At 52.6% G+C, this 22,197-nt stretch overlaps 2 protein-coding genes across 3 annotated transcripts; one reads left to right on the top strand and one right to left on the bottom strand.

Annotated features, from left to right (window-relative positions):
- Nucleotides 1–6,504: 6,504 nt before the first annotated feature.
- Nucleotides 6,505–9,508, bottom strand: BLOC1S3 (biogenesis of lysosomal organelles complex 1 subunit 3). Its single transcript, XM_066373736.1, has 2 exons — nt 9,105–9,508; nt 6,505–8,663 (listed from the first exon to the last, which is right to left on the bottom strand). The coding sequence occupies exon 2, from the start codon at nt 8,652–8,654 to the stop codon at nt 8,052–8,054; it is 603 nt and encodes a 200-aa protein (XP_066229833.1). The 5' UTR covers nt 8,655–8,663; nt 9,105–9,508; the 3' UTR covers nt 6,505–8,051.
- A 75-nt stretch (nt 9,509–9,583) lies between these two features.
- Nucleotides 9,584–20,478, top strand: TRAPPC6A (trafficking protein particle complex subunit 6A). Of its 2 annotated transcripts, none has more exons than XM_066373738.1 (6): nt 9,584–9,737; nt 18,270–18,337; nt 18,496–18,613; nt 19,212–19,295; nt 19,443–19,536; nt 20,230–20,478. In XM_066373738.1, the coding sequence occupies exons 1-6, from the start codon at nt 9,648–9,650 to the stop codon at nt 20,259–20,261; spliced, it is 486 nt and encodes a 161-aa protein (XP_066229835.1). In that variant the 5' UTR covers nt 9,584–9,647; the 3' UTR covers nt 20,262–20,478. The 2 variants fall into 2 exon arrangements, with proteins under 2 accessions (XP_066229835.1, XP_066229834.1); XM_066373737.1 differs by having other exon boundaries at nt 9,605–9,755.
- The last annotated feature ends 1,719 nt before the right edge of the window (nt 20,479–22,197 follow it).

Raw genomic sequence — 22,197 nt, 5'->3', positions numbered from 1 at the left:
GTGGTCACTAACTTTGCCTTTAGCTCCAAACAATCTGCATACCACAGAGGCACATCTTGGGGTGACTCGTTCTGGACCCCCAGAGTTGTCTCACCTCCATTTCCTTGAGCCTGACAAGAATCTTTTATATCTCTGGGCCCTTACCTTAAACCTGCCCCCCAAATCTGGCCTTACCTCCTCAGCAAATTCCTTTAATTCCTAAAACTCCTCTGTCTTCCCCTAGAAAACTGGAATTAGCTTCCTTTCCCCTGCAAGAATTCCCAGAAAGCACTCTGGCCTGATCTCCAGGCTGGGGACAGAGGTTACTTGTGTAAATGCTGGTAGGGAGACTCTGTGGGCCTCACCAGACCTGACTTCACCTCTTCCTTCCCAGGCTCCAGGCCTTCCCATGCAACATGCTTTGGGACTGTATCCTGGACCCCATTCCACAGAGTTCACGCCCACTGGGCAGCCTCCTATCTTTACACTACAAAGCCCCTTTACTCCCACTTTTAAAAGATTCTACCAAATTTAGAGAGGAGTTAGAAAGATGAGTGGTAATTTATAACGCCACTTACCAGAATCTTGACTGGCTTTTTAAAAATTTATTTAAATTTTATATATTGAGCCTGACCAGGCGGTGGTGCAGTGGATAGAGTGTCAGACGGGGATGTGGAGGACCCAGGTTCGAGACCCCGATGTCGCCAGTTTGAGAACAGGCTCATCTGGTTTGAGCAGGGCTCACCAGCTTGAACCCAAGGTTGCTGGCTTGAGCAAGGGGTCACTCAGTCTGCTGTAGCCCCACAGTCAAGGCACATATGAGAAAGCAATCACTGAGAAACTAAGGTGCCACAACAAAGAATTGATGCTTCTCATCTCTCTCCCTTCCACTGTGTCTGTCACAAAATAAATAAATTAATTTAAAAAAATTATATAGAGAGATTTTAGTGAGAGAGGAAGGCGGGGGGGGGGGGGGGGGAGAGACGGAGAGAGAGGAACTATGATCTGTTCCTGTATGTGCCCTGACCAGGGATCAAACCAGTAGCCTCTGTGCTTTGGGAGGATGCTCCAACCAATTGCCAGGGCCTGACTGGCTTTTTTTTTTTTAATTTATTGATTTTTAGTTTTATTTATTTTGTCACAGTGACAGAGAGAGTCAGAGAGAGGGACAGATAGGGACAGACAGACAGGAAGGGAAAGAGATGAGAAGTATCAATTCTTCATTGTGGCACTTTAGTTGTTCGTTGATTGCTTTCTCTTATGTGCCTTAACGGGGCGGGGGGGGGGGGGCTACAGCAGACTGAGTTGACCCTTTGCTCGAGCCAGCAACCCTGGACTCAAGCTGGTGAGCTTTGCTCAAACCAGATGAGCCAGCAGCAACCTCGGGGTCTCGAACCTAGGTCCTCTGCATCCCAGTCCAATGCTCTATCCACTGCGCCACTGCCCGGTCAGGCATGACTGGCTTTTATGAAGCATGCTTCCTACCCATGATTATACTGTAGTTGCATGCCAAGGCTTCCTGGAAATAGTTCCCCACTGTGGAAACTGGTGGCCAGAACCCCTCCCACTCCCTCCTGCAAAAGACTTGGAAATGACACAGGCTGAGGCCCATATTCAAGGCCTAAATGGAGTGATCCTGAGGCCTCTCCTCCTATAGGGATCTGGCCTGAGGTTGCTCAGAAAGAAGGTGAGCATCTGAAAGTGTGGAACGTGTTGTACAGGCTTTTCAAAGGCACTGCATCAAACCTAGAAGCCCCACAATATAGAAATCTTCATTTTTGCTTTAGTAATGTGGAAGAAAAGGGCCACATACCAAAGCTAACAGGCCCAGGGAGGCCTGCATGGAGGCCTTACAAACTCGGAGACCAACAGTAAGCACAGAGGATGGTCTAAATGTAATAACCCCTAACGAAAAGCAGGTCATGGTGGGTAGTCACGTCCTAGGCCTGTAGAAATCCTTTTTTCTTTTCTTTTTAATTATTTATTATCTGATTGATTATAGAGAGAGAAAAGAGAATGAGAGAGAGAGAGGAACATCAATCTGTTCCTACATGTTCCCTGATTGAGGATCAAATGCTCTAAGGGCCTACAGTAATCTTGACCAGCATTGAATCTTCTCGTCTTTTTGCATCTAAGATAATATACCTTTGAAATGCAAGTAATCTCCTTTTCCAGACCCCTCAAGGCACACCCACCCACCAGAGCAGAGACCAGAGAACCCCTTATTTTCATCTTATTATCCCAATACCATCTCTGTGTGCTGTAAATGTTAATTATTAACTATCCTGTGCCCAGCAAGATAAAAGGATGTCTCTGTTTTACTCTTTATCCAAGCCAGAGGTTTCTCCGCTTTGCTTCCTCCTGCCCCCTAACCTACAACCAATGAATTTCATGTAACCCCGTACACCTCCTCCTTTGATTCTAATGTATACAGTAAGCTGCAAAACTGCCATTCTCTGGAGCATTTTCTCGATCTGTTGAGATTTTACTTCCTGGCAACTATCCTCAATTTGGCTTAAAAAAACTCATTATTATTCTTTACAGGTTTGGATGTTTCTTTCTTTCTTTTTTTTTAAGTGAGAGGAGGGGAGATAGAGAGACAGACTCTTGCATGTGCCCCAACCAGGATCCATCCGGCAATCCCCATCTGGGGCTGATGCTCGAATCAACCGAGCTATCCTCAGCGTCTGGGGCTGACACTCAAACTAATCAAGCCACTGGCTGTGAGAGGGAGAGAGAAGGGGAAGAGGGAGGGGGAGAGAAGCAGATGGTCACTTCTCATGTGTGCCCTAACTGGGAATCAAACCTGGGATGTTCGCATACCAAGCCTTTGCTCTATTCACTGAGCAAACCGGCCAGGGCCTGGATGATTCTTATGTTGAAGTTGGAAATCTGCCATATAGAAAGGGAAATTCAAAATAGTGTGTTTGGCTGGACAATCGTTCAGTGTTGTCACAGAAACTGCTTCTCAATGCTTCAAAACTAGCTAGCAGAGCCCTGGCCTAGTGGCTCATTTGGTTAGAGCATCATCCCGATACACCAAAGCAGCAGATTTGATCGTCAGTCAGGGCACATACAGGAATCAACCAGTGAGTGCATAAATAACTGGAACAACAGATCAGTGTTTCTCTCTCTCTCCCTTCACCTCTCTCTAAAATCAATACATAAAAATTAGTAAAAAAAAAAAAAAAAAGGATTTAAAATCAACCGTCCCCGCCTTGCAAGTTGAGTCTTTAGAAAAACAACAGAAGTTGACTCTAAGTCCATCCACTTTTCTTGCCAAGCCAACTGCAGAGCAGAGCCTTGCCTATTTGTCTCAAGACAAGTGTAAATGCTGTCAAAAGCCTGAACAGCCCAATCTGTAGTGGTGCAGTGGATAAAAACGTTGACCTGGAACACTGAGGTCGCCAGTTCGAAACCCTGGGCTTGCCTGGTCAAGGCTCATACAGGGGATGATGCTTCTTGCTCCTCCTCCCTTTTGCTCTCTCTCTAAAACGAATAAAGTCTTAAAAAAAAAAAAGCCTGAACATTAGGCAAACAATTGCACAGCACATCAAAGAAAGAAAAGCTCAAAAACCATCTCCCTGGACCCCAGTGTCCTCAAAGGGTTCATTTTTCCCTTCTGCAGAGAATTCTCCATCAAGGACTTGGTTAGTCCCTCAGTCACACCACAGCTCCCGCCACTTAACTTAGAGGATCAAGAACTGGATCTCTTCACTGGCACTGGTGCGACTTTTCCTACCATTGGCTCAGAGGATTTGTCTCTGCCCGTCACCCCCAATCCCATTCAAGCTGTCAGGGATCTCTGGGCAACCTGCTTTATTGCCTCAATTTCAAGTCGCTGATGTTCTTAGGCCCTCTTTATACCTCCCATGCCTTCCTAGTACCGGATTCCTCACCAGTAAACTTTTCAGGTGAATTGGTATGGAAATTTAATGACACCAGATGTAACTAAAAAACAAACAAACAAACACCCCAAATGTTTTGTTTTTCCCAAAATGTTTTTTAGTCCCTGCCCTCAGATCAAACCTTCAGCTTCCTAGTTTTCCTAATGGAAAGTCATCTTGATTTAAATTAATCTGAAGAGGACTCAACCATAAAATATGTTCTGATTAGTCTTTGGGGCTCATATGCAAATGGGGTTGCATTACTACTAAGTGCGGAACTCATATGTGGTGTCTGGAAAAGAAATAAACCCCTTCTCATCTATAACTCAATTCTCATTCATCTTTAGTCTCATTCATTCATTCTCTCTCTACAACAAGGAATCAAACATGTAATAGACTTGAACAGCAGTGTGCTTTTTGTGTGTGTGTGCATGCACGCGCGAGAGAGACAGGAAGGGAGAGATAAGAAGAATCAACTCCTAGTTGCGGCATTTTACTTGTTCATTGATTGCTTCTCATATGTGCCTTGATGGGGTGGGAGGTGCTCCAACCAAGCCAGTGGCCCCTTGCTCAAGTCAGTGACCTTTGGGCTCAAGCCAGCAACCCTGGGGTCATGTCTATGATCCCACACTAAATCCAGCAATCCCGCACTCAAGCTGGTGAACCCATGGGCAAGCAGCGACCTCAGGGTTTCAAACCTGGGTCCTCAGTGTTCCGAGTCGACACTCTATCCCCTGTGCCACCACCAGCCAGGCAGGGAGTTCTTTCTTACCTTTTCTTCCTCATCCTGCAATACTCCAATCTTATTTGTAATAGAAGGGAAGTTTGATTCAGAAGAGAATCAAACCTACCAATCAGTACAATGTAAACTCTTGCAATTCCTCGCCAGCCTGTAGTTCCCCATCCCAGCTCACAGCAGCTCCTGCTGACACAGCCTGGTTTCCAGTAACTGCCTCTGCTCAGCTTTTCCATCCCACTGGATCCTGACTTGTCGAGAGGGAGATGATTAACATGGACTTCCATACCTCAGCAATGTTGCTGGTCTCCCTCAATATTTCCCGGATTCTTAAAGCTTAGACTTTTTAGCCTTTACCCCAGGTCATACTCTTGTTCTATATATTGATGACTTCTTACACTATAATCAGATAAGGTGATCTTTTAGACTCCCTCATTCTCCTTAAGGCACTAGCTGAATGAGGCCATAGTCTCCAAATCTAAACTTTTTCTTTTCTTTTTTTTTTGTGACAGAGACAGAGACAGAGAGAGGGACAGATAAGTAGACAGACAAGCCTGACCTGTGGTGGTGCAGTGGATCAAGCATCGACCTGGAACACTGAGGTTGCTGGTTCAAAACCCTGGGCTTGCCTGGTCAAAGCACATATGGGAGTTGACGCTTCCTGCTTCTCCCCACCTTTCTCTCTCTCTCTTCTCTAAAATGAATGAATGAATAAATAAATAAATAAAAAGGACAGACAGGAAGGGAGAGAAATGAGAAGCATCAATTCTTTGTTGCAGCTCCTTAGTTGTTCATTGATTGCTTTCTCATATGTGCCTTGACTGGGGGGCTACAGCAAACCGAGTGACCCCTTGCCCAAGCCAGCGACCTTGGGGTTTTGAACCTCAGTCCTCCGTGTCCCAGTCCAACTCTCTATCCATTGCACCACCACCTGGTTAGGCTCCAGATCTAAACTTCAATGGATGTAAACAACTGTCACCCACTTGGGATATCTCAGGGCGATCACAAATTCACTCTAAAACACTGTAAGTAAATTCTGTCTTTACCTCTCCCCCAAACAAAAAGCAGCTATGTAAATCCTCATTTCGTGGCCCTTGGTCACCTTCTTCTGTTAAATAGGTTACGCTCCCTTCTGACTCAGGGCCTTTGCATATGCTGTTCCAACTGCCCAGAGGCAGATTTAATGGCAGGTGCACGCCCTGGGCCCTGACTTCTGAAGGGCCCCACAAAACCCCAACTTTACGCTTTTTTCTAATGATACCAAGTTTGGTTTTATATGTGCAATTTAAACATTAATAGTACATAATATTTTTTATTTATTTAAAAATATGGTTAACATGTCTTATTGTTGTTGTTGTTTTTGAGGGACAGATAGGAACAGACAAACAGGAAGTGAAAGAGATGAGAGGCATCAATTCTTCATTATGGCACCTTAGTTGTTCATTGATTGCTTTCTCATATGTGCCTTGACCAGGAGCTACAGCAGACCAAGTGACCCCTTGCTCAAGCTGGTGACCTCGAGGTTTCGAACCTGGGTCCTCTGCATCCCAGTCTGATGCTCTATCCATTGCACCACCACCTGGTCAGGCTGGTTAACATGTATTTTTATTTTCCCTGTGTCTCTCTTTTTTTTTTTAAGGGGCCAATATTTTCTTCTGCACCCGGGGCCTCAACTGACCTTAATCCACCTCTGCTCTGGCCTGCAACTCTTCACCACCTCACTCATTTCACTGATTTATACCTTTAGGGCTCAGCTCAAATTCACTCATTGCTTCCTCAGCAAAGCCATCTGACCTCCCTGGTCTGTATTCCCACACAAGGATAGCCAGATCTCAGTTATACCCTTACAAAACTCTTGTACCTCTTTATCACACATAGTGCCAGAAAAATTAAACTATGAACTTACTTATGAGAATATTTTATTAATGTCTGTCTCTCCCAGTGGACTGTGAGCTCAGCAAGGGCCCAGATGGGCTGTTGCAACCTGTGCCCAGGACAGACACAAAACAGGTGCCCAGTAAATGTATGTTGAGTTAATAAAATAAAATGCAGGAGCAGGCAAGAAAACCAGGGGCTCTCATTTCCAGCTACAGCTTCACCTTCAATAGTCCAGGCAGGAAGGATCCCTTTCTTGGGACCCCCATTTTCAGAGAAATTACTAACCCACCCACCCCCAGCACAGGTGGGGAAACAAGAGGAAATGGCCATATCCGTAAATGTTTTCCATTTTAATGAGTCTGCCATTCTCCACGTTGGGGACTCAGATCTCAGCTGCAGGCTGGGATGAAAGAGCGGGGTGGGGAATAAATGTGATTGGGACTGAGAGACTAGGGCTGGGGCCAGAAGGAGAAACAGAAATCCAAGTCCTCTTAGCATCCAGGGGTCAACACAGTGAGCAAACATTAAGCACGTGGTCCTTATCTTCCAGTGCATCACAGTGCACTGGGAGGAGCAGGGCGGTGGGCACTGAGCCCTAAGTGACTGAAGGGTACCACCATCTGCCCGGAGGGTCAGGAAGAGGCCAGCTGGACCTCAGGCACAAAGTGCCACATTGGCCTGGAGAGTACAGTGGGCCCACAACTTGGGTCTGGAGAAGATGCAATCTTGAGTCCAGAGAGTGGGGAGGAGAACCCCTCGGGTCAGGCCTCCTGACGACAGAAACCATAGGGGGTTTCTAGAGCGCAGGTTCAAGCAGGTAGTCTAAGCAGGATGGGGAAAGAACAAAAGAAACAAAACCAATTCCAAGGGTAAAACTGGACCCAGGAGATGAGATCAGGCCAATAGGGAGGACCCAAGCTGGAGGAGGAGCCAGGACATGGCAGTGCAAGGACCAAAACTAGGAGCTGGAACAAGCACCAACCCTGGGGAGCAGAAAAAAAGGTCCAGCCCAGGGGGACAAAATTCCAGAAGTGTAACTAGGAGCTAGGAGTGGAGGCGGAGCCAAGGGGGTGAAGGAAGGTGGCAGGGAATCTGCCAGGAAGCTTGGAGCCTTCGAGATGCGAGATGCGCTACCCAGCAGGAGAGCGGCATATGTATAGACAGAGGGAGGAGGGTGGCAAACCCAACCAATAGATGCTGGGGCCACTGGGGAAGCGGCATCAGCCCCTGGGAGCAGAAACCAAACTTAGAAAGGCAGAGAGCAAGGAAAGGTGGGGCACCGTGAGCTCCTAGGATGGAGACATGAGACAGATCAAGGAGCGGCCAGTTACTCAGCGGCTGGAGCCAAAACTGAGACGCAGGCCAGGAACCAGACAGAAGGGCCAGGACCACCGGGAGGAATCAGATGGACAGAGCGGGGCTGAGCACCATTCCCCCCCCACACACACACACACGCATAAAACGTCTTTCAAGGGGTGGGGTTGGCCCTGAGGGTGACAGCAAGACAGAGTACAAAGCCAGGTCACAGGGTCTCCCCGAGGATGCAAAGACGGGCGGTGAGCGGATCATGGCTAAGCCCGCGCTCCAGGATCTTGCTCGGGCTCGGTCCCCGAGACGCCGCGGATGTCGGGCAGCAGGCAGCAGCCGGCCACTATGTCCAGGCGCTCCGCCAGTGCACAGAGGTCCCCCCGCGCCAGGCGTACACTGTGAGCGGCCGCCAACCCCGCCGCCTGGGCGGCCGCCAGCCTACTGGCCAAGGCGGCCACATCACGGCCTGCGCGGCGGTACACGCCGCTCACGGCGGCCGCCACGTCGTGGTCCAGGCGCGCCTGGCTCTCGGCCAGCCGAAGCTGCAGCAGCGAGCGCGCAGGGGCGGGCGCCGGGGCCTCCTCCGAACCCCAGGCCTCCCCAGCCGTTTCCCGCTGCACCACAAGCGGAGGCAAGTCCCTCGGCGCAGCCGTCGGTTCCGGCTCCGGGTCCGAGTCGGTCTCAGCGGCCTCCCCGACCACCCGCAGCCCGGTGGGGCGGCCGCGCGTCGGGCCCGAAGGTCCCAGGTACAACTCCTCCTCCTCCGACGAGGACGCAGAGAGTTCCGAATCTGTCTCGGCCGCCTCCCCCCGCACCACCGTCTCGGGCTTCCGCGGCGGCCTCCGCCGATGACCCCGAGACGCCATGGCGCAGAGCTAGGAAGAAGAGCGAAGGAATGGCGTGAGAAGCGGGCGCCCGGCGGTGGTTAAAAGGCGCAGTGTCGGGAATCCCAGCCCCTCCACTATTTTAGCGAATTGGGGCCATCTGCTTTCCCTGCCTGGGCCTCAAGTTTCCTCTTCTGTGAACCGGGCTTATCACCCCTGCCAGCGCCGATCGGGGCTACTGGACCCCAGCCTCCTCAGTGTACTGATAGGGAAACTGAGGACCAGCTCGATTAAGACTCCGAGGCCACAGCTCCCAGAGTCCCAAACTGGGTTCTTTCCGATTCTACCGCCTAGCAGCGGCCATATCCACAAGCACACGGGCTCCTGGAACTGCTCAGGGACCATTGTCAGGGTTAAAGGAGTGACAGTCCAGCTGGACTCAGGGGGCTGCACTACTGGGGTGCAGGATAGCGCTACCAACAAAGACCTTACCGGGTCGTAGAAGCTTGGAGCCAGCGGGATGTTATACCCACTGGAAGTGAGGTGTTTGTACGGAGGGTAGCAGCTCCAACCAATAGGAGAGCAGGTTGGGCGGGCATTGGCTAAGCACGTCTGCCACTCGACTATCAAGCAGGAAGCAAGCCCTCAGACCAACTTTGAGTCACGGTGTGAAGAGTACGACCAATAGAGAAGCGTTTCAGTTGGCGCTTCCGGGTTTCTGCGAGGCAAGGGGACAAATAGGGATTTTTGAAAATACAAGTTACAAACAAAAACGAAAACAAAATAACGAGTTACGTCACGTGTAACCAGTCACTAGGCCAATGGCTACTCCTAAGGACTCGAAAACTGCAAAGAAAGTCTCCCAAATTCACACGCGTACCACATTAACCCGGAAAGGAAGGCGGGGCTAGTCTGGAAGACCAATGGAAGCGTGAGTAGGCGGGCTCGCGTCTAGATGCAGGGGGCGGAGCTAGTTCTGACGGTCCAATGGGAGCACGAAGCGCTGGGCGGTAGTTAAGCACGCGAGGCCGACGCATGGTGGACGCGGTTCTGTTTGAGTTTCTACACACCGAGATGGTGGCGGAGCTATGGGCTCACGAACCCGACCCTGATCCCGGCTCCGGGGTGAGCGACGGGCTCCCGGTGAGGGGGTTCAGGAGGCGCGGGCCGCGGCGGGAAGGCGAGATCGAGGCTCTGGGGAGCGCGGAGGCGCGGCAGCGGTCGGGGTCGAATTCCGGCCCCGCCCCTACCTCGCTGGGTGACCTGGGGCGCTGGCTTCCTCCTTTGTAAAGTGGGTCCCAGCCGGGCCGGCCTCGCGGGTTACTTATGGGATTGAGCGAGACAGCTCGGGGTAAAGCTCTGAGCTCAAAATCTGACACGAAAAAGCGGGCAGTAATTATAATAACACCTGTTATTGGATGTGTATTGATGACTTCGGGGTTGAATACCGCCCTGCGTCACTCACTCAGTGTGAGAGTCAGTGACTCAATCTTTTTGTGTCTGTTTCTTCCTTTGTAGAAGGGACATCATAAAAGCACCTTCATTCAACAAACACTTATTAAACGCCTGTTATATTCCAGGCATTGTTTTAGTGTCCTCGCGAAGCTTACATTTCAGTAGGGTTGTCAATAAATAAAATACATGCCAGTAGCTAGTGAGAAGTTCTACAAAGAAAACTTAAATGAAGTCATGGAACGAAAAGGTATGGAGTGGTAGATGATGGAGGAGAGCATTTCTGAGGAAGAGCAGGGAGGGAACGAGCCCCAGGGATAAGTGGGGGTAGGAGTGTGCCAGGAAGAGATGCAAAGCCCTGAAGTAGGAGCATGCTTAGCATTTTGGGAGTTGGTCTTTATGAAGTACAAATGAGCTCACACTTTAAAGCTCTAATGGGACATCTAGCACATAATAAGCCCTCAGAACATGGGAGCTCTTGTTGCAAAATCAGTTACCAAGAATAAAGAGTGAGGGGAGAGAGTGGGTGCTTAATAAAGGGGACTCTGCTCACTTTTTTTAAAAGAGTTCTTTTGTGTGTGACAGAGGGGGACAGATAGGGACAGACAGGAAGGGAGAGAGATTAGAAGCATCATTCTTTGTTGCAGCTCTTTAGTTGTTCATTGATTACTTTCTTATATGTGCCTTGACCAGGGAGCTACAGCAGACCGAGTGACTCCTTGCCCAAGCTGGTGAGCCTTGCTCAAACCAGATGAGCCTGCACTCAAGCCGGTGACCTCGGGGTTTCGAACCTGGGTCCTCCGCGTCCCAGTCTGACACTCTATCCACTGCGCCACCTCCTGGTCAGACTGCTCACTTTTTTATTATTATTCTTACTAAGATCATTATCATGTATGTGCAATATGCAAGACATTTTTATTGGCTTAGGTTTTCTTTCCAATTTAGGAGCCCTAAAGAGAGTGTTGCATGTTAAGATCTCAATAATAGTTTCTTCAGAGTTCATTCATTCAACGAACATTAACTAAAACCTGTGAGGTGCCAGAGACCTGCTGTTGGCTCAGGGAATAACTCAGTGAACCATATAAAAGTCCTTGTCCCCCCTAGAGCTTATGTTTGTAGTGAGTGGAGGGAGACACAAATAAGATAAATGAGTGAAGTCTGTAGTACATTGGGAAAATGCTGTGGAAAGGATAAAGTGTGTGGGGGGTGTGCATTGGCCTGTGTTGGGAACTACATTGCAATGCTTCAGCAGCCCATCGGTCCCGGCTTGCAAGCCAGAAATCTAGTAGTGCCTGTTCTGTAGCTGCTGTTTCTCCTTCACCTCCAGCCCTCAACCTGGCCCTGCCCATTCTGTTTTCTAAGTATTTCCCACCTGTCTCCTGTCCACCTTAGTCCAGGCTCCCTGCTCTCTGCTGCTGTACCAGCCTCCTTCCTCATCTTCCAGCCATTTCACCTGTCATAGCCTCACTAGGTTCACACCTGTTATCCTTCTGATCTTGGCTCAGATGGCTCTTCCTCAGTGAAGTCCTTTCTGAATTCCCAAAAGTCAGGTATCCTTGTTACATTTTTGCAGCCCGCTCCGCAGTTTTTCCTTGGTAGCCCTCATTGCCCTCAGTAAGGATATATCTGATGTATCTGTATGATCACATCCATCTCCTACTCCAGACTGTGTGCTGTGGGGGCTGGGACCAGGTCTGTGTTGATCACCACATAGTAGGTCTTTTGCACATAGTAGGTCCTGTGCATAGATATGTTGAGGAACTGGATGCATCCTCTGTGCTGAGGTGGGTGGGGTGGGGACTGGGTTTCATTTAGTAGTGTGAACAAAAACAGCACCTACTGCCTGTCAGTGTTTCCCATGAGCTTCACACTCCTGATTTCATGTGATTCTCCTAACACACAGAGTGGCGTGATGTTCCTATTCCTACTTGGTAGATGAAGAAACAGAGACTTTGATGGACAGATGCTTGCTCCCAAGGGGCAGAGTCAGGAATGTAACTAGGCTTCCCACTTCCAAAGCTTGTGCTATGAGCCCTGGCCTGCCTTTCCCACAGTGTGTCCTCTGTGACGTGCTCCTAGAGGAGCTGAATGGGTTTCTGTGATAAAGCAAGTGTGTGGAGCACTGGGTTACTAGGTTTGCTCCCCACAGAGTCCCACTAACCCTCTACCTGCTGCTCCTGGAAGTCCAATCCTGAGGTCCCATGCCAGAGGTTGTCACAGAGCAGGACTGGGATGTGGCCTGGGCCGCTGGCTTAAAGGATCTCCTGGGTGGTTCCAGGCTCATCAGGAGCAAGAACTCTGGCATTGTCCCTATATTCCTGCAGCCTGGGAGCCCCATTTTTCAGGGGCCTGTGGGAAACTGTTGACTCATAGTCGTCTCGCTCCTGGCCCCTCCTTGCCCTGTTTCTTCTCTTGGTCCATCAAGTGTCCTGTCTGAACCTAATGCAGGCCTCCTGGTTCTTGGGTGCTTACGGTGTCCCCAGCACAGTATTTTGGATTTAGTCGTTAGAACAATCCTCTGGGGTGACATTCTCATCCTATTTTACAGAGGAGGGACTGAGGTGCTGGGGAGGGAGGGCCTGTCCCCGAGGCCACACAGCCATGATCACAGGCAGAATCAGGGTGCAGGCGTCTGGCTCCAAAACTTGTCTGTGGCTTCCGGTCTGCCCATTCATCAGCTGCAGAACTTGAGGACAAGGGTGGTGGCTCTTTCACCTCTGTGCCCACAGCACAGACACCTGGGAGCCACATTATTCTTTAGGGCTTTTGTGATCTCCATGTCTGCCTGCCTGGTTATTTGTTGCTGTTAAATGGACTCTGCTGACTGGTGTGGTGGAATGGAAGACTAGCCAGAGGAACCAGGAGGTCAAAGTGCCTTTGTTTTCAAAGCAGGAAAAACTCAGGGAGAAGGAGGCTGTGGTTTCTCTACCTCAGAAGGGGAGCCTGTGGGTAAAGGAGTGAGTTCCTGTGTACTTATAAGGTAATGTGCTACTGGGAGCACTGGTGGGTGGCCCGGGACAGCCCTACTTCCCAGGCCTTCGTCCACCGAGGCCCAGTGAGTGCCCTTGCTGGCCCCTTCTCCCACGAGGGCCTAGGGTCCATGTAGCAGCTATCAGTTCCGGGACATAGCCTGTGAAAGCAGCTGGTTCCGGGTTCCTAGCAGAGCCCCAGGGAGCAGAGCGCACTGAGATGGGTGGGGAGCCAGCTGCCAGGTCTCCATGCGCCGGCTGGGGAACTGGGAGCACTGGGGCCCTGTCCTGGGGCCTGGGAGCCATAGGAGGTTTACACTGAGATGTACTGGCCTCAGATTGTTTTAGGAAGACCTCCTCGGCGACTTGACAGAGTGGACAGAGGCTGGGCAGGAAGGGCTGCTGCTGCAGGAGGTGTGCCAGTGGTAGGGGTAGAGGAGGAGGTTGTCCTTGGCAAGCGCTAGGAGTATAGGGGGAGATGGTAGGGTTGGGGGAAGAGCCCAGGGCAGCAGAATGAGAGGTGTGCTAGCTTTCCCAGCTCACTCATTCTCACCTGTCCACTCCATGCTTCTTTTGGGTCTCCTGGGGCCAGTCACCTTGAAGAGGCTGAGAACTCATCCCCTCTCCCTGTGTTTTTGTTTGTTTGTTTTGTTTTGTGTTTTATTTTGTGAGAAAGACAGACAAGGATGGACAGACAGGAAGGGAGAGAGATGAGACGTATCAATTCTTCATTGTGGCACCTTAGTTGTTTATTGATTGCTTTCTCATATGTGCCTTGACCAGCAGAGCTAATGACTCCTTGCTCAAGCCAGCGAGCTTTGGGTTCAAGCCAGCAACCATGGGGTCATGTCTGTGATCCCATGGTCAAGCTGGTGAGCCCGTACTCAAGCCAACGACCTTGGGGTTTCGAACCTGGGTCCTCCTTGTCCCAGGTCGACACTCTAGCCACTGCGCCACCGCCTGATCAGGCTCCCTGTGTTTTCCTAAAGACAGGAACCTAGGCTGCTCTGCCCAGGCCTGCACAGAGGGGGCTCCGCAGGTGGGGAGTGCAAACCTCACAAATAACCGGGCCTGGCAGATGAAGAGACAGGAAGCAGCCAGGCACATAGCCCCACCTGAATCCTGCCAGCTTCATTTCAGAATGTTCTGGCTGTCTTACGTGTCAAGTGCTCAGGATGGGGCAGGACCACGGGTTTGGTTTGCTGTCTTCCATTTGTGCTGCTTGGAGCTCTGTGGCCTTTCCAGAGTGGACACATGACTCTTCCTTCAACTCAACACACTCCTCTCTGGTTACATCTCCCACCGCCTCGTGTCTTCTCAGCACTCAGAGGAACAGTAGACTCCTTGGACTTCTTCCATGTGTCCTACAACTTTTATCTCATTTTTCCTGCCTCAGGTTTCTTTCTGGACGATCCGGGAGGCTTTATCGTGCAGATTTGCCTATTTTTCAACCCCCTTGTTAAGAGATGTTTATTTTGGCTGCCATCTTCCTCACTTCCAAGAACTTCCCTTTGTCTGATTGTCCCTTCCTCATAGCACCCTTACTATGTGGTGTCCGCATTGGTGCGGCACTGATAAGGCTGCTCTGGGGGTTCCCTCTGTTCCTGATGATCCCATTTCCTCTTGGCTGCTGTGCAAACTCAGCGGAGCAGGCGCAGAAGCCCAGACACACTGGCTCTGGCGGGTTCCAGAGGAGTCAATGAATGGGAGAGGCCACCTTGCCTTCCCCACCAATAAGGATAAACCCCTAATCTTTTAATAGCTTTTGCAGGGAGGGGTGCTGAACATCAGACAGTCAGGACAGGTTGTGACAAAGACAGGTGAACCTCCTCCCCCTCCCCCCATCTGCTCATCCTCAGCTCTTCCCTCCCCACTTCCTCTCTCCCCCTCCCTTTTTCATTGTGTCTTAGATCCCACCACGCCCAGTCTTCTCAGTTCAGCAGATACTTAATTGGCCACCAGTAACAACAGCTAGGGATGGAGCTGTCACAACACTACTGTGAGGTAGGGACTGCCATCCACCCACTTCACTGAGGAAACTGAGGCACAGGGCCATGAGGTAGTTTGCCCAAGGTTACGCATCCAGTAAGTATTGGAGCCAGGATTCAAACCCAGGCAGGCAGTCTGAAGCTCACTGAAGGAAAACATTTGCGGAAACCTTTCCGGACCCCCCTCAGCCTGGCTGAGGACCCTGCTGACTTTCTGGCTGTGTCCTGGGTGGGCCTCATGTACCTTCTTACCTGCTGCCTCCCCTGCTTAACCCTTCTGTTAGCCTCAGGGCAGACATGGCTTCCTCAGGCACCAGCCCAGCTGAGGGCACGTCCGGTGATTGTAATAGTTTTTGTACCGGCAAGGACACCAGCTCCTTTGGGGCAGGGACTGTCGGTGTCATTCTCCTTCTGTCCTGCAGCAAGACCATTCAAGAAGCATTTGTCACATGGAAAAATGCACCCTCCTCACCCTGGTCTACAGGGGACCCTCCCGTCCCCGTCCCCCCCCCCCCCCCCCGCACACCTTGTCAACAGTGGCCTAAGCTACATTCTCCATGCTTTTTACTGTCTTCTTTGCACACACCTGCCTTCAAACCCAGGGAGTCCTGGGCTCTCCCCATCACACTGGGAAGTCCTTAGGAAGGCAGATGCGCTCAGTGTGCCTCTTCCAGGAGCTTATTCTAGAAGGGAGGTGATACAGGGTTGGGCAGCAGAACAGAGCCCCTTCTTTTTTTTTTATTTTAAATTATTTTTATTTATTTATTTATTTTTAGGTTTTATTTATTCATTTTAGAGAGAGGAGACAGAGAAAGAGAGAGAGACAGAAAGAAGGGAGGGAGGAGCAGAAAGCATCAACTCCCATATGTGCCTTGACCAGGCAAGCCCGGGGTTTTGAACCGGCGACCTCAGTGTTCCAGGTTGATGCTTTTACCCACTGTACCACTGCAGGACAGCTAGCCACTGCCCAGTCCCACAGCTAGAGGTGTTGGGGGCTGGTCCTCACTGGGCACCTGTCCCCTCACTGTGTCTCACAGCCAGAGCTTATCTACCCAATGCCATTAGTCAGCCGACTCCTTCCACAGCCCTCCCTGTGGCGCCCGAGGGAAACTGGACAGGCAGTACCAGCGAGCACACCTCTGTGGTCAAGTGGGAAGCTGTGTCATCACCCAAGCCCGGTTTCCACAGGTGGAGCAGAGAATGGTTGGCAAGGGCCTGGGTGCCAGGTAGCCTGGCAGAGGAAAGGGCACCTTGCTTGGACATTAGGGTGACCTCTGTTTGGGCCACTCACCCATCTGGCCCCCTAGGCTTGGAAGACAGACTTGCTCTGGTTTGAAAGACCCGAGGCTGAGGGTACCCGTGGCAAGGTCCAGCTCACCCCTCTGAGCCCATTTCCGGGTGTGAAATACAGCCTGCCTTGAGGGGTTGTTAAAATTAGGCAGGCGGGTTTGCATGAAGAACCTGCACACAGTGTATGCACGAATCCCGACCCTTCACTCTGTTGAGTGACTGTTTTTTAAGCATCTCCCTCTCAGGTGCCAAGACCTGTGTTGGCTGCTGAGGTTCAGCCTGGGTCCCCACTCAGTGACAGCGCAGATTGGCAGGGCTGGGCTTGCAGACCTACCCTGGGATGGGTGATAAGGGGGCTCCAGGATAACAGCATGGGCTGGAGAGAAGACTAGGTCATCCCCATGGGAAGGTGGGGGTGGGGGTGGAGGCCCTGCAGCTTCCCTACAGCAGCCTGCTACCGCCCTCCCTGGCTTCTGAATCCACTTCTCCTGGGCTCTTCACCTCCGCTCTTCCAGACTTTCTCCAAGCTTGGGGCCTCACGCTATAGGCCAACCTGGTATTTCTGATGCCCCAACCCAGACCTCCCTCTGTGGACGAAAAAGAGAGCACATGTTAAACCTGAGAAGCTCAGGGGAGGCCTGCATGGTGAGTCTTATAAACTCAGAGACTGAAAGTAATCACATAGGATGATCTGAACATAATCCTAATTAGACGCTGGTAAAGCAAGTAGTCACATTTTCTAGGCCTGTAGAGTCCTTGACACAGGTCAGTCTTTACCTTAAGTGAGCCCATTGTCTTAATATACCAAGGTTGCAAGTTCAATTCCTTGTCAGGGCACCAAGAAGCAAGCAAAGAATGCGTAAATAAGTGGATCAACACATCAGTGTGTTCCTCCTTCCCTCCCTCCTATCCTCTCTCTAAAATCAATTTTTAAAAAAGATTAAGATAACATGCCTTTGAAATATCAGAACATCTGATATTTCCAGGTTACTGACCCCTCAGCACCCACCCCCCAGCAGAGACCACAGGGCGCCTCTGTCATCTTGTCCCCCAATGCCATCTCTGTGCTGTAAGTGCGGATTGTTAACCGTCCTGTACCCGCCAGTGTAAAAGGTGTGTCTCCGTTTTACTTTGTTTCCGGTCTCAGAGACTCCACACCCCCCTTTGCTTTCTCCCACCCCCTACATCTACCACCCACAGATTTCACATGACCCTCCTTACGTCTCCTACGCCTCCCTCTCCCCTTTTGATTCTCATGTATGAGAGAAGCTGCAAAACTGCCATTTTCAGGAGCAGTTTCTCAATCCGTTGAGATTTTGCTTCTTCGCAGTTGTTGTCAATTTGGGTCAAATAAACTCATAAAAATTCCCTCCAGGTTTGGATGTTTCCAGGTCACCAAATGGAATTTACAAGTCAGCACTCCTCTGGCCGTGCTGTTCTCCTCCTTTGCCTCCACAGCTCCATTGTGGGTCCCTGGCCTGCCCTCCAGAATGCCACTTGGCTGCCACTGCCTTCCCCCAGAGCCCCAGTGTGTCCTTCCCAGGGTTGCTGGCTGATATTTTAAGACCTAATCATAGTTGACTTACAGCCCCCTGCTGGCCAGGGCAGGCCCACACCTTGCTGCCACATGAGCCCTTGGACAAGTCACCTTGAGCTTCTGGGGCGATCAGGAATGCTGCCTCCTATGGAGTTGTGCTTATAATGAGTGATGGGTGCCATCAGGAAAGAGCTGGCTAGTAGGGGTGAAGCTACGTGTGAGGAATATCCCCATTTTTTCTGGAGCCAGGGGGAGCTTTCCCTGAGGACTGATGGGGTCTGTGGAGCGGCAAAGCCAGCCTGCCACTCCGCTGGCCCAAGCCTGGCCTGGCCAGGCGATGCTGAACTGGAGAAGTGGCTGGTCCCCTGCAGCGGTTCCAGTGGGTGGCAAGTGCCCCTGAGCTTCTTTCCTGGCTTTGTAGGGGCAGAAGATAAGCCTGTTGGTCCTAGAGGGCATGGGCTTCCGCGTGGGCCGAGCCCTGGGTGAGAGGTAAGAGCCAACCCCTCTGGCATTTTCCCACCCCCAGCTGGACTGAGGTGGGAGGGTACATTGCTCCATGCAGAACTCGGGCTGGCTTCCCTCTCCCACCCCTGGGCTCCCCCACCCTGGCCTGGTCCCCTCACTCCAGTGTCTGCTGCTGCCCCCAGGCTGCCCCGGGAGATGCTGCCCTTCAGGGAGGAGCTGGATGTCCTCAAGTTTCTGTGCAAAGACCTGTGGGTGGCTGTGTTCCAAAAGCAGATGGATAGCCTTCGCACCAATCACCAGGTGCGTGCCCCCCCCCCCCTGCTTCCTGGCTGTAGGCACAGGTGAAACCGAGAAGCTCCTGGAAGGGCTGCCCACCGACGGAGGGTGCAGCCCACAGCTCCTTGTAGAGACCTGGCTCTGCCAGGAGGCAGGAACCCGGCTTGCCCTTGGCAGCCACCACCTCCCCAGGGAGGCTGCAGTGGGGCCTCCCAGGATGGGACCTAGAGCCAGCAGAAGGCCTTGTGGCTGGCAGTCTCTCACCTCAGCCTGACACTGCCTGTCCAGGTTCTCAGTAGATGTTCATGCTGTGCCAGCCCCACGGGCCGCTTCTCAGGATGGTTCCATTTTTTACCCCAGAAGAGACATAGCCAGAGGGCTGGAGTCACACACACACACACACACACACCGGAGACACACACACACACACACACACACTCCCACCCCCACCCCCACCCCCGGTGACTCCAGGCCCAGGAAGCCTGTGGGCCCTTCTGCAGCTCTGAAGGATGGGACGTGACTACAGTGGTTTGGAAGGAAGGATCCTTCTAGACATCTTGCTCCTCCTCCCCCCACTACAAATGCACAGGCACAGCCCCCACAGCCTCTACTCTGTCCCCAGGGGACCTACGTCCTGCAGGACAACAGCTTCCCCCTGCTCCTCAGGATGGCTTCAGGCCTGCAGTATCTGGAGGAGGCACCCAAGGTAGGTGGTATGGGACAGACCCACACTTCACTCCCCTCCACCCCAGTCCAAGGGCTGGACCCCCAGCGAAGCCCGAAGCCCATCTTGGCAGCTGTCCTGGGTGCTGGCCTCCCTGTTTCCCACAGTGACGTATGCTTCCACCCCCAGTTCCTGGCCTTCACCTGTGGCCTCCTCCGCGGCACGCTCAGCACCCTGGGCATCAAGAGCCTGGTCACTGCCTCTGTGGCAGCCCTGCCAGCCTGTGAGTCGTGGGGATGGGGGGACCCCTGCCATCCCTGAGTGTGACAAGGGCTCCAGAGCTCCCATGGGCCGGACCACTGAGCCCCATTTTCTAGGTAGGGAATTTGAGACCCCAAGAGCTTAAGTCCTGTGCCAGGCCACACAGCAGGTGCAGCGCACCCATGCCGCTGGCCCCTGAGGTCCCCCAGCCTGCTTCCCCAGTATGTGCCAGACCAGAGAAGAACCCCCCATGACAACCTGGTTTAATAGTCTGGGACGTTCTTCCCAGCCTGGGAACTCAGGTAGACATAGAAGTCATCCAGATGGGGGTCCAGAGCCAGCAAGACCCCATGGGTCTTCCAGCCCTCAGGAAGGGGTGTCCTGACTCCCACAGGCTGAAGCCCATTCCTCCTCCCTGGGGCAGCCAGCACCCAGCCCTCCATTCTCTCCCTCTGCTGGACCCCCAGGCCCCCCTTGTGCCAGGACCCTGGCAGTATATTGCCACAGAGGCCTGCGCCAGGCCCTTCCTTGCGTGCTTTGCCTCTGTGCGCCGTCACCCCTAGCCCTGGGATGCAGGCCAGGTGGGCAGCAGCATCGCCCACTTTGAACGGGGAGGCTCACCCAGTGTGTGGGCGCAAGACCTGAGCTGTTTGGGTGCTGTCAGCCTCTTCCCTCCCATCCCAGCCTCAGGCTAAAGCCAGTCCTTCTCTTCCAGGTAAGTTCCAGGTGGTGATCCAGAGGTCCTGAGGATCCCCAGGCTCTCAGCACCCATGGCAAGCAAGACTGGGGTCCAGCCACTTCAGGGTGTCACGTGTTCAATAAGTGGGTGTCATAGTGAGGTGGGGGCATCCTGGGTGCCGGGTGGTCCCAGCTGCCATTGGGCCTGGTGTGGAGAGAGCCCCACCAGACACGGCCCACGGCCCGCACAGTAGATGCTCAATAAAAGTTTGTGTGACCAGTTTGAAGTGGATGATTGTGTCACTTTCTGAATGTTGGGGGGCAGGGGACATCTGTAAAGAGACGTGTCATAGGGTCTGGAACAGTGGGGATGGAGGGCGGAACATGCTGCATGGCCACGGCTCCCCCCCCTTCATCACTCCCTTTCTGGGCCTTCACCTCCAGACCTGAGTCCCACAGCTTGCTCGACTCTTAATGGAGGGTAGTCCCCGCCCTGGCGACCCCACCAGCGTCAACAAATGTGGGGCTGCCTCCTGTCCAGTGGGGCCGACGGAACAGACCTCTCTCTGAGCAGCAGGTCAGGGGGTGCCCAGGGGGCAGGTTGCCAAGTGTGAGAACGGATGGGAGTGGTGGGCGGGCCAGACACCCTCATTCCCCCCACGCACTGTACACATGTTGCGTGCCTGGCAGACTCCGGTCCTACCCAGGACGATGGCCCTGCCCTCCCCACTCACGTTCATAGCACCTGCAGCATCACGCACCTAGGTGGCCGGGCTCTGCTGCCTGCTGCCCAATGTGCCTCCACCTGAAAGCTGCCAACCACAGTTGGGGTGTGACCCAAATGAGACGAGGAAGGGTTTCCTTGCTTAAAACCCCCAGAGCGTGGGGCCCCTCCACCCCGTCCTGTCCAGTGCAGACACCAGTTGGGCCATGCCTTGGCCTGCCCTCCCCAGCCCACACACTAAGTGCCGCGTTCCCTGGCCTGTGTCCATGCCTTTGTACGTGCCCTTCCCTCCACCACCTGTAGCTACTGGGTGTCCAACAGCCACCCTGCCTCTCAGAGCAGTCACTCACCGTCTCAAGGGGCCTCCTAAGTGGCCACAGCGCACGTGATGGTGTTTACTTGTTCCCCCGACCCCTTTGCGGGTGACGGCTGCCCAGCCCTGCCTCCAAGAAGCTGGGGGCGTCCCCAATTCAGACAGAGTCCAGAATTGGAGGACACGGAGGAAACCCTTCCTGGAGAACTGACTTGAAGGGCTGGGGGAGGAGACAGCCAGGCTCAGGCAGAAGGAAGAGGCAGCGCTTGGTCCCCCACCAGAGGGCTGCCCTGCAGGACTATGGGGTTCCTTCTGTCCTGAACCCCCTTGTCCTGGGCACTTGTTCTGTAGTTGCCTCCCCTGTCCCCATAGGATCACCCATCTACCCAGGCAGCCACTGGTAGTGCAGGTAAAAGGACCCTGGGGACCAAAAGGGCACCCATGGGATCAGACCCCTCTTGTCCAGCCCCAGCCCCACCTCTGGAAGAATCATCAAGGCGCCCTGCTGCAGGCCAGCGGGCAGGAGAGCCTGAGCACAAACCACTGAGCCTGGCTTCAGAGTCCCGCCCTCCTTCCATGTGACCCCCCAAGGGACATCATCATAAAGTGGGCATCACACCCCCACCAGGGTGTGATGAAGAATGCGGTTAGTGTATGAGAAGCATGTACGCCACGTGGGGCCCTGGTAAGCCATAGTGCGCATTGTCGCTGCCATTGTATGAGAAGCATTTAGAGCAGCTTGGTAAATGGGTCAGTCAGTCCCCAGCCTGTTAGCTGCTGTCATTGCTACGTCCCATGCGGTGCTCAGAGGACTGCTCTTGACAACTACGAGAGGTAGGCCCCATCACTGGCCTACTCAGCACTGAGGAAGCGAGGCTCAGAGAGGTGAAGTCACCTGCCCAAGGTCACACAGCTGGGCCCTGGAGCAACTGGCATAGGAACCCAGGATTGTATCTTGGCTTGGCCTG

The sequence above is a fragment of the Saccopteryx leptura genome, chromosome 3 (genome assembly GCF_036850995.1).
Source record: "Saccopteryx leptura isolate mSacLep1 chromosome 3, mSacLep1_pri_phased_curated, whole genome shotgun sequence".
NCBI classification, from domain to species: domain Eukaryota; kingdom Metazoa; phylum Chordata; class Mammalia; order Chiroptera; family Emballonuridae; genus Saccopteryx; species Saccopteryx leptura.
This window is presented reverse-complemented; position numbering and strand designations above follow the sequence as displayed.

What these genes read in the sequence shown, in the direction of transcription:
- BLOC1S3 (XM_066373736.1), bottom strand. Translation starts at nt 8,654, where the DNA reads ATGGCGTCTCGGGGTCATCGGCGGAGGCCGCCGCGGAAGCCCGAGACG.
- TRAPPC6A (XM_066373737.1), top strand. Translation starts at nt 9,648, where the DNA reads ATGGTGGACGCGGTTCTGTTTGAGTTTCTACACACCGAGATGGTGGCG. An exon ending in ATCTGGAGGAGGCACCCAAG is followed by an intron (nt 19,296 to 19,442) that starts GTAGGTGGTATG and finishes TTCCACCCCCAG; the next exon opens with TTCCTGGCCTTCACCTGTGG. An exon ending in TGTGGCAGCCCTGCCAGCCT is followed by an intron (nt 19,537 to 20,229) that starts GTGAGTCGTGGG and finishes CTTCTCTTCCAG; the next exon opens with GTAAGTTCCAGGTGGTGATC.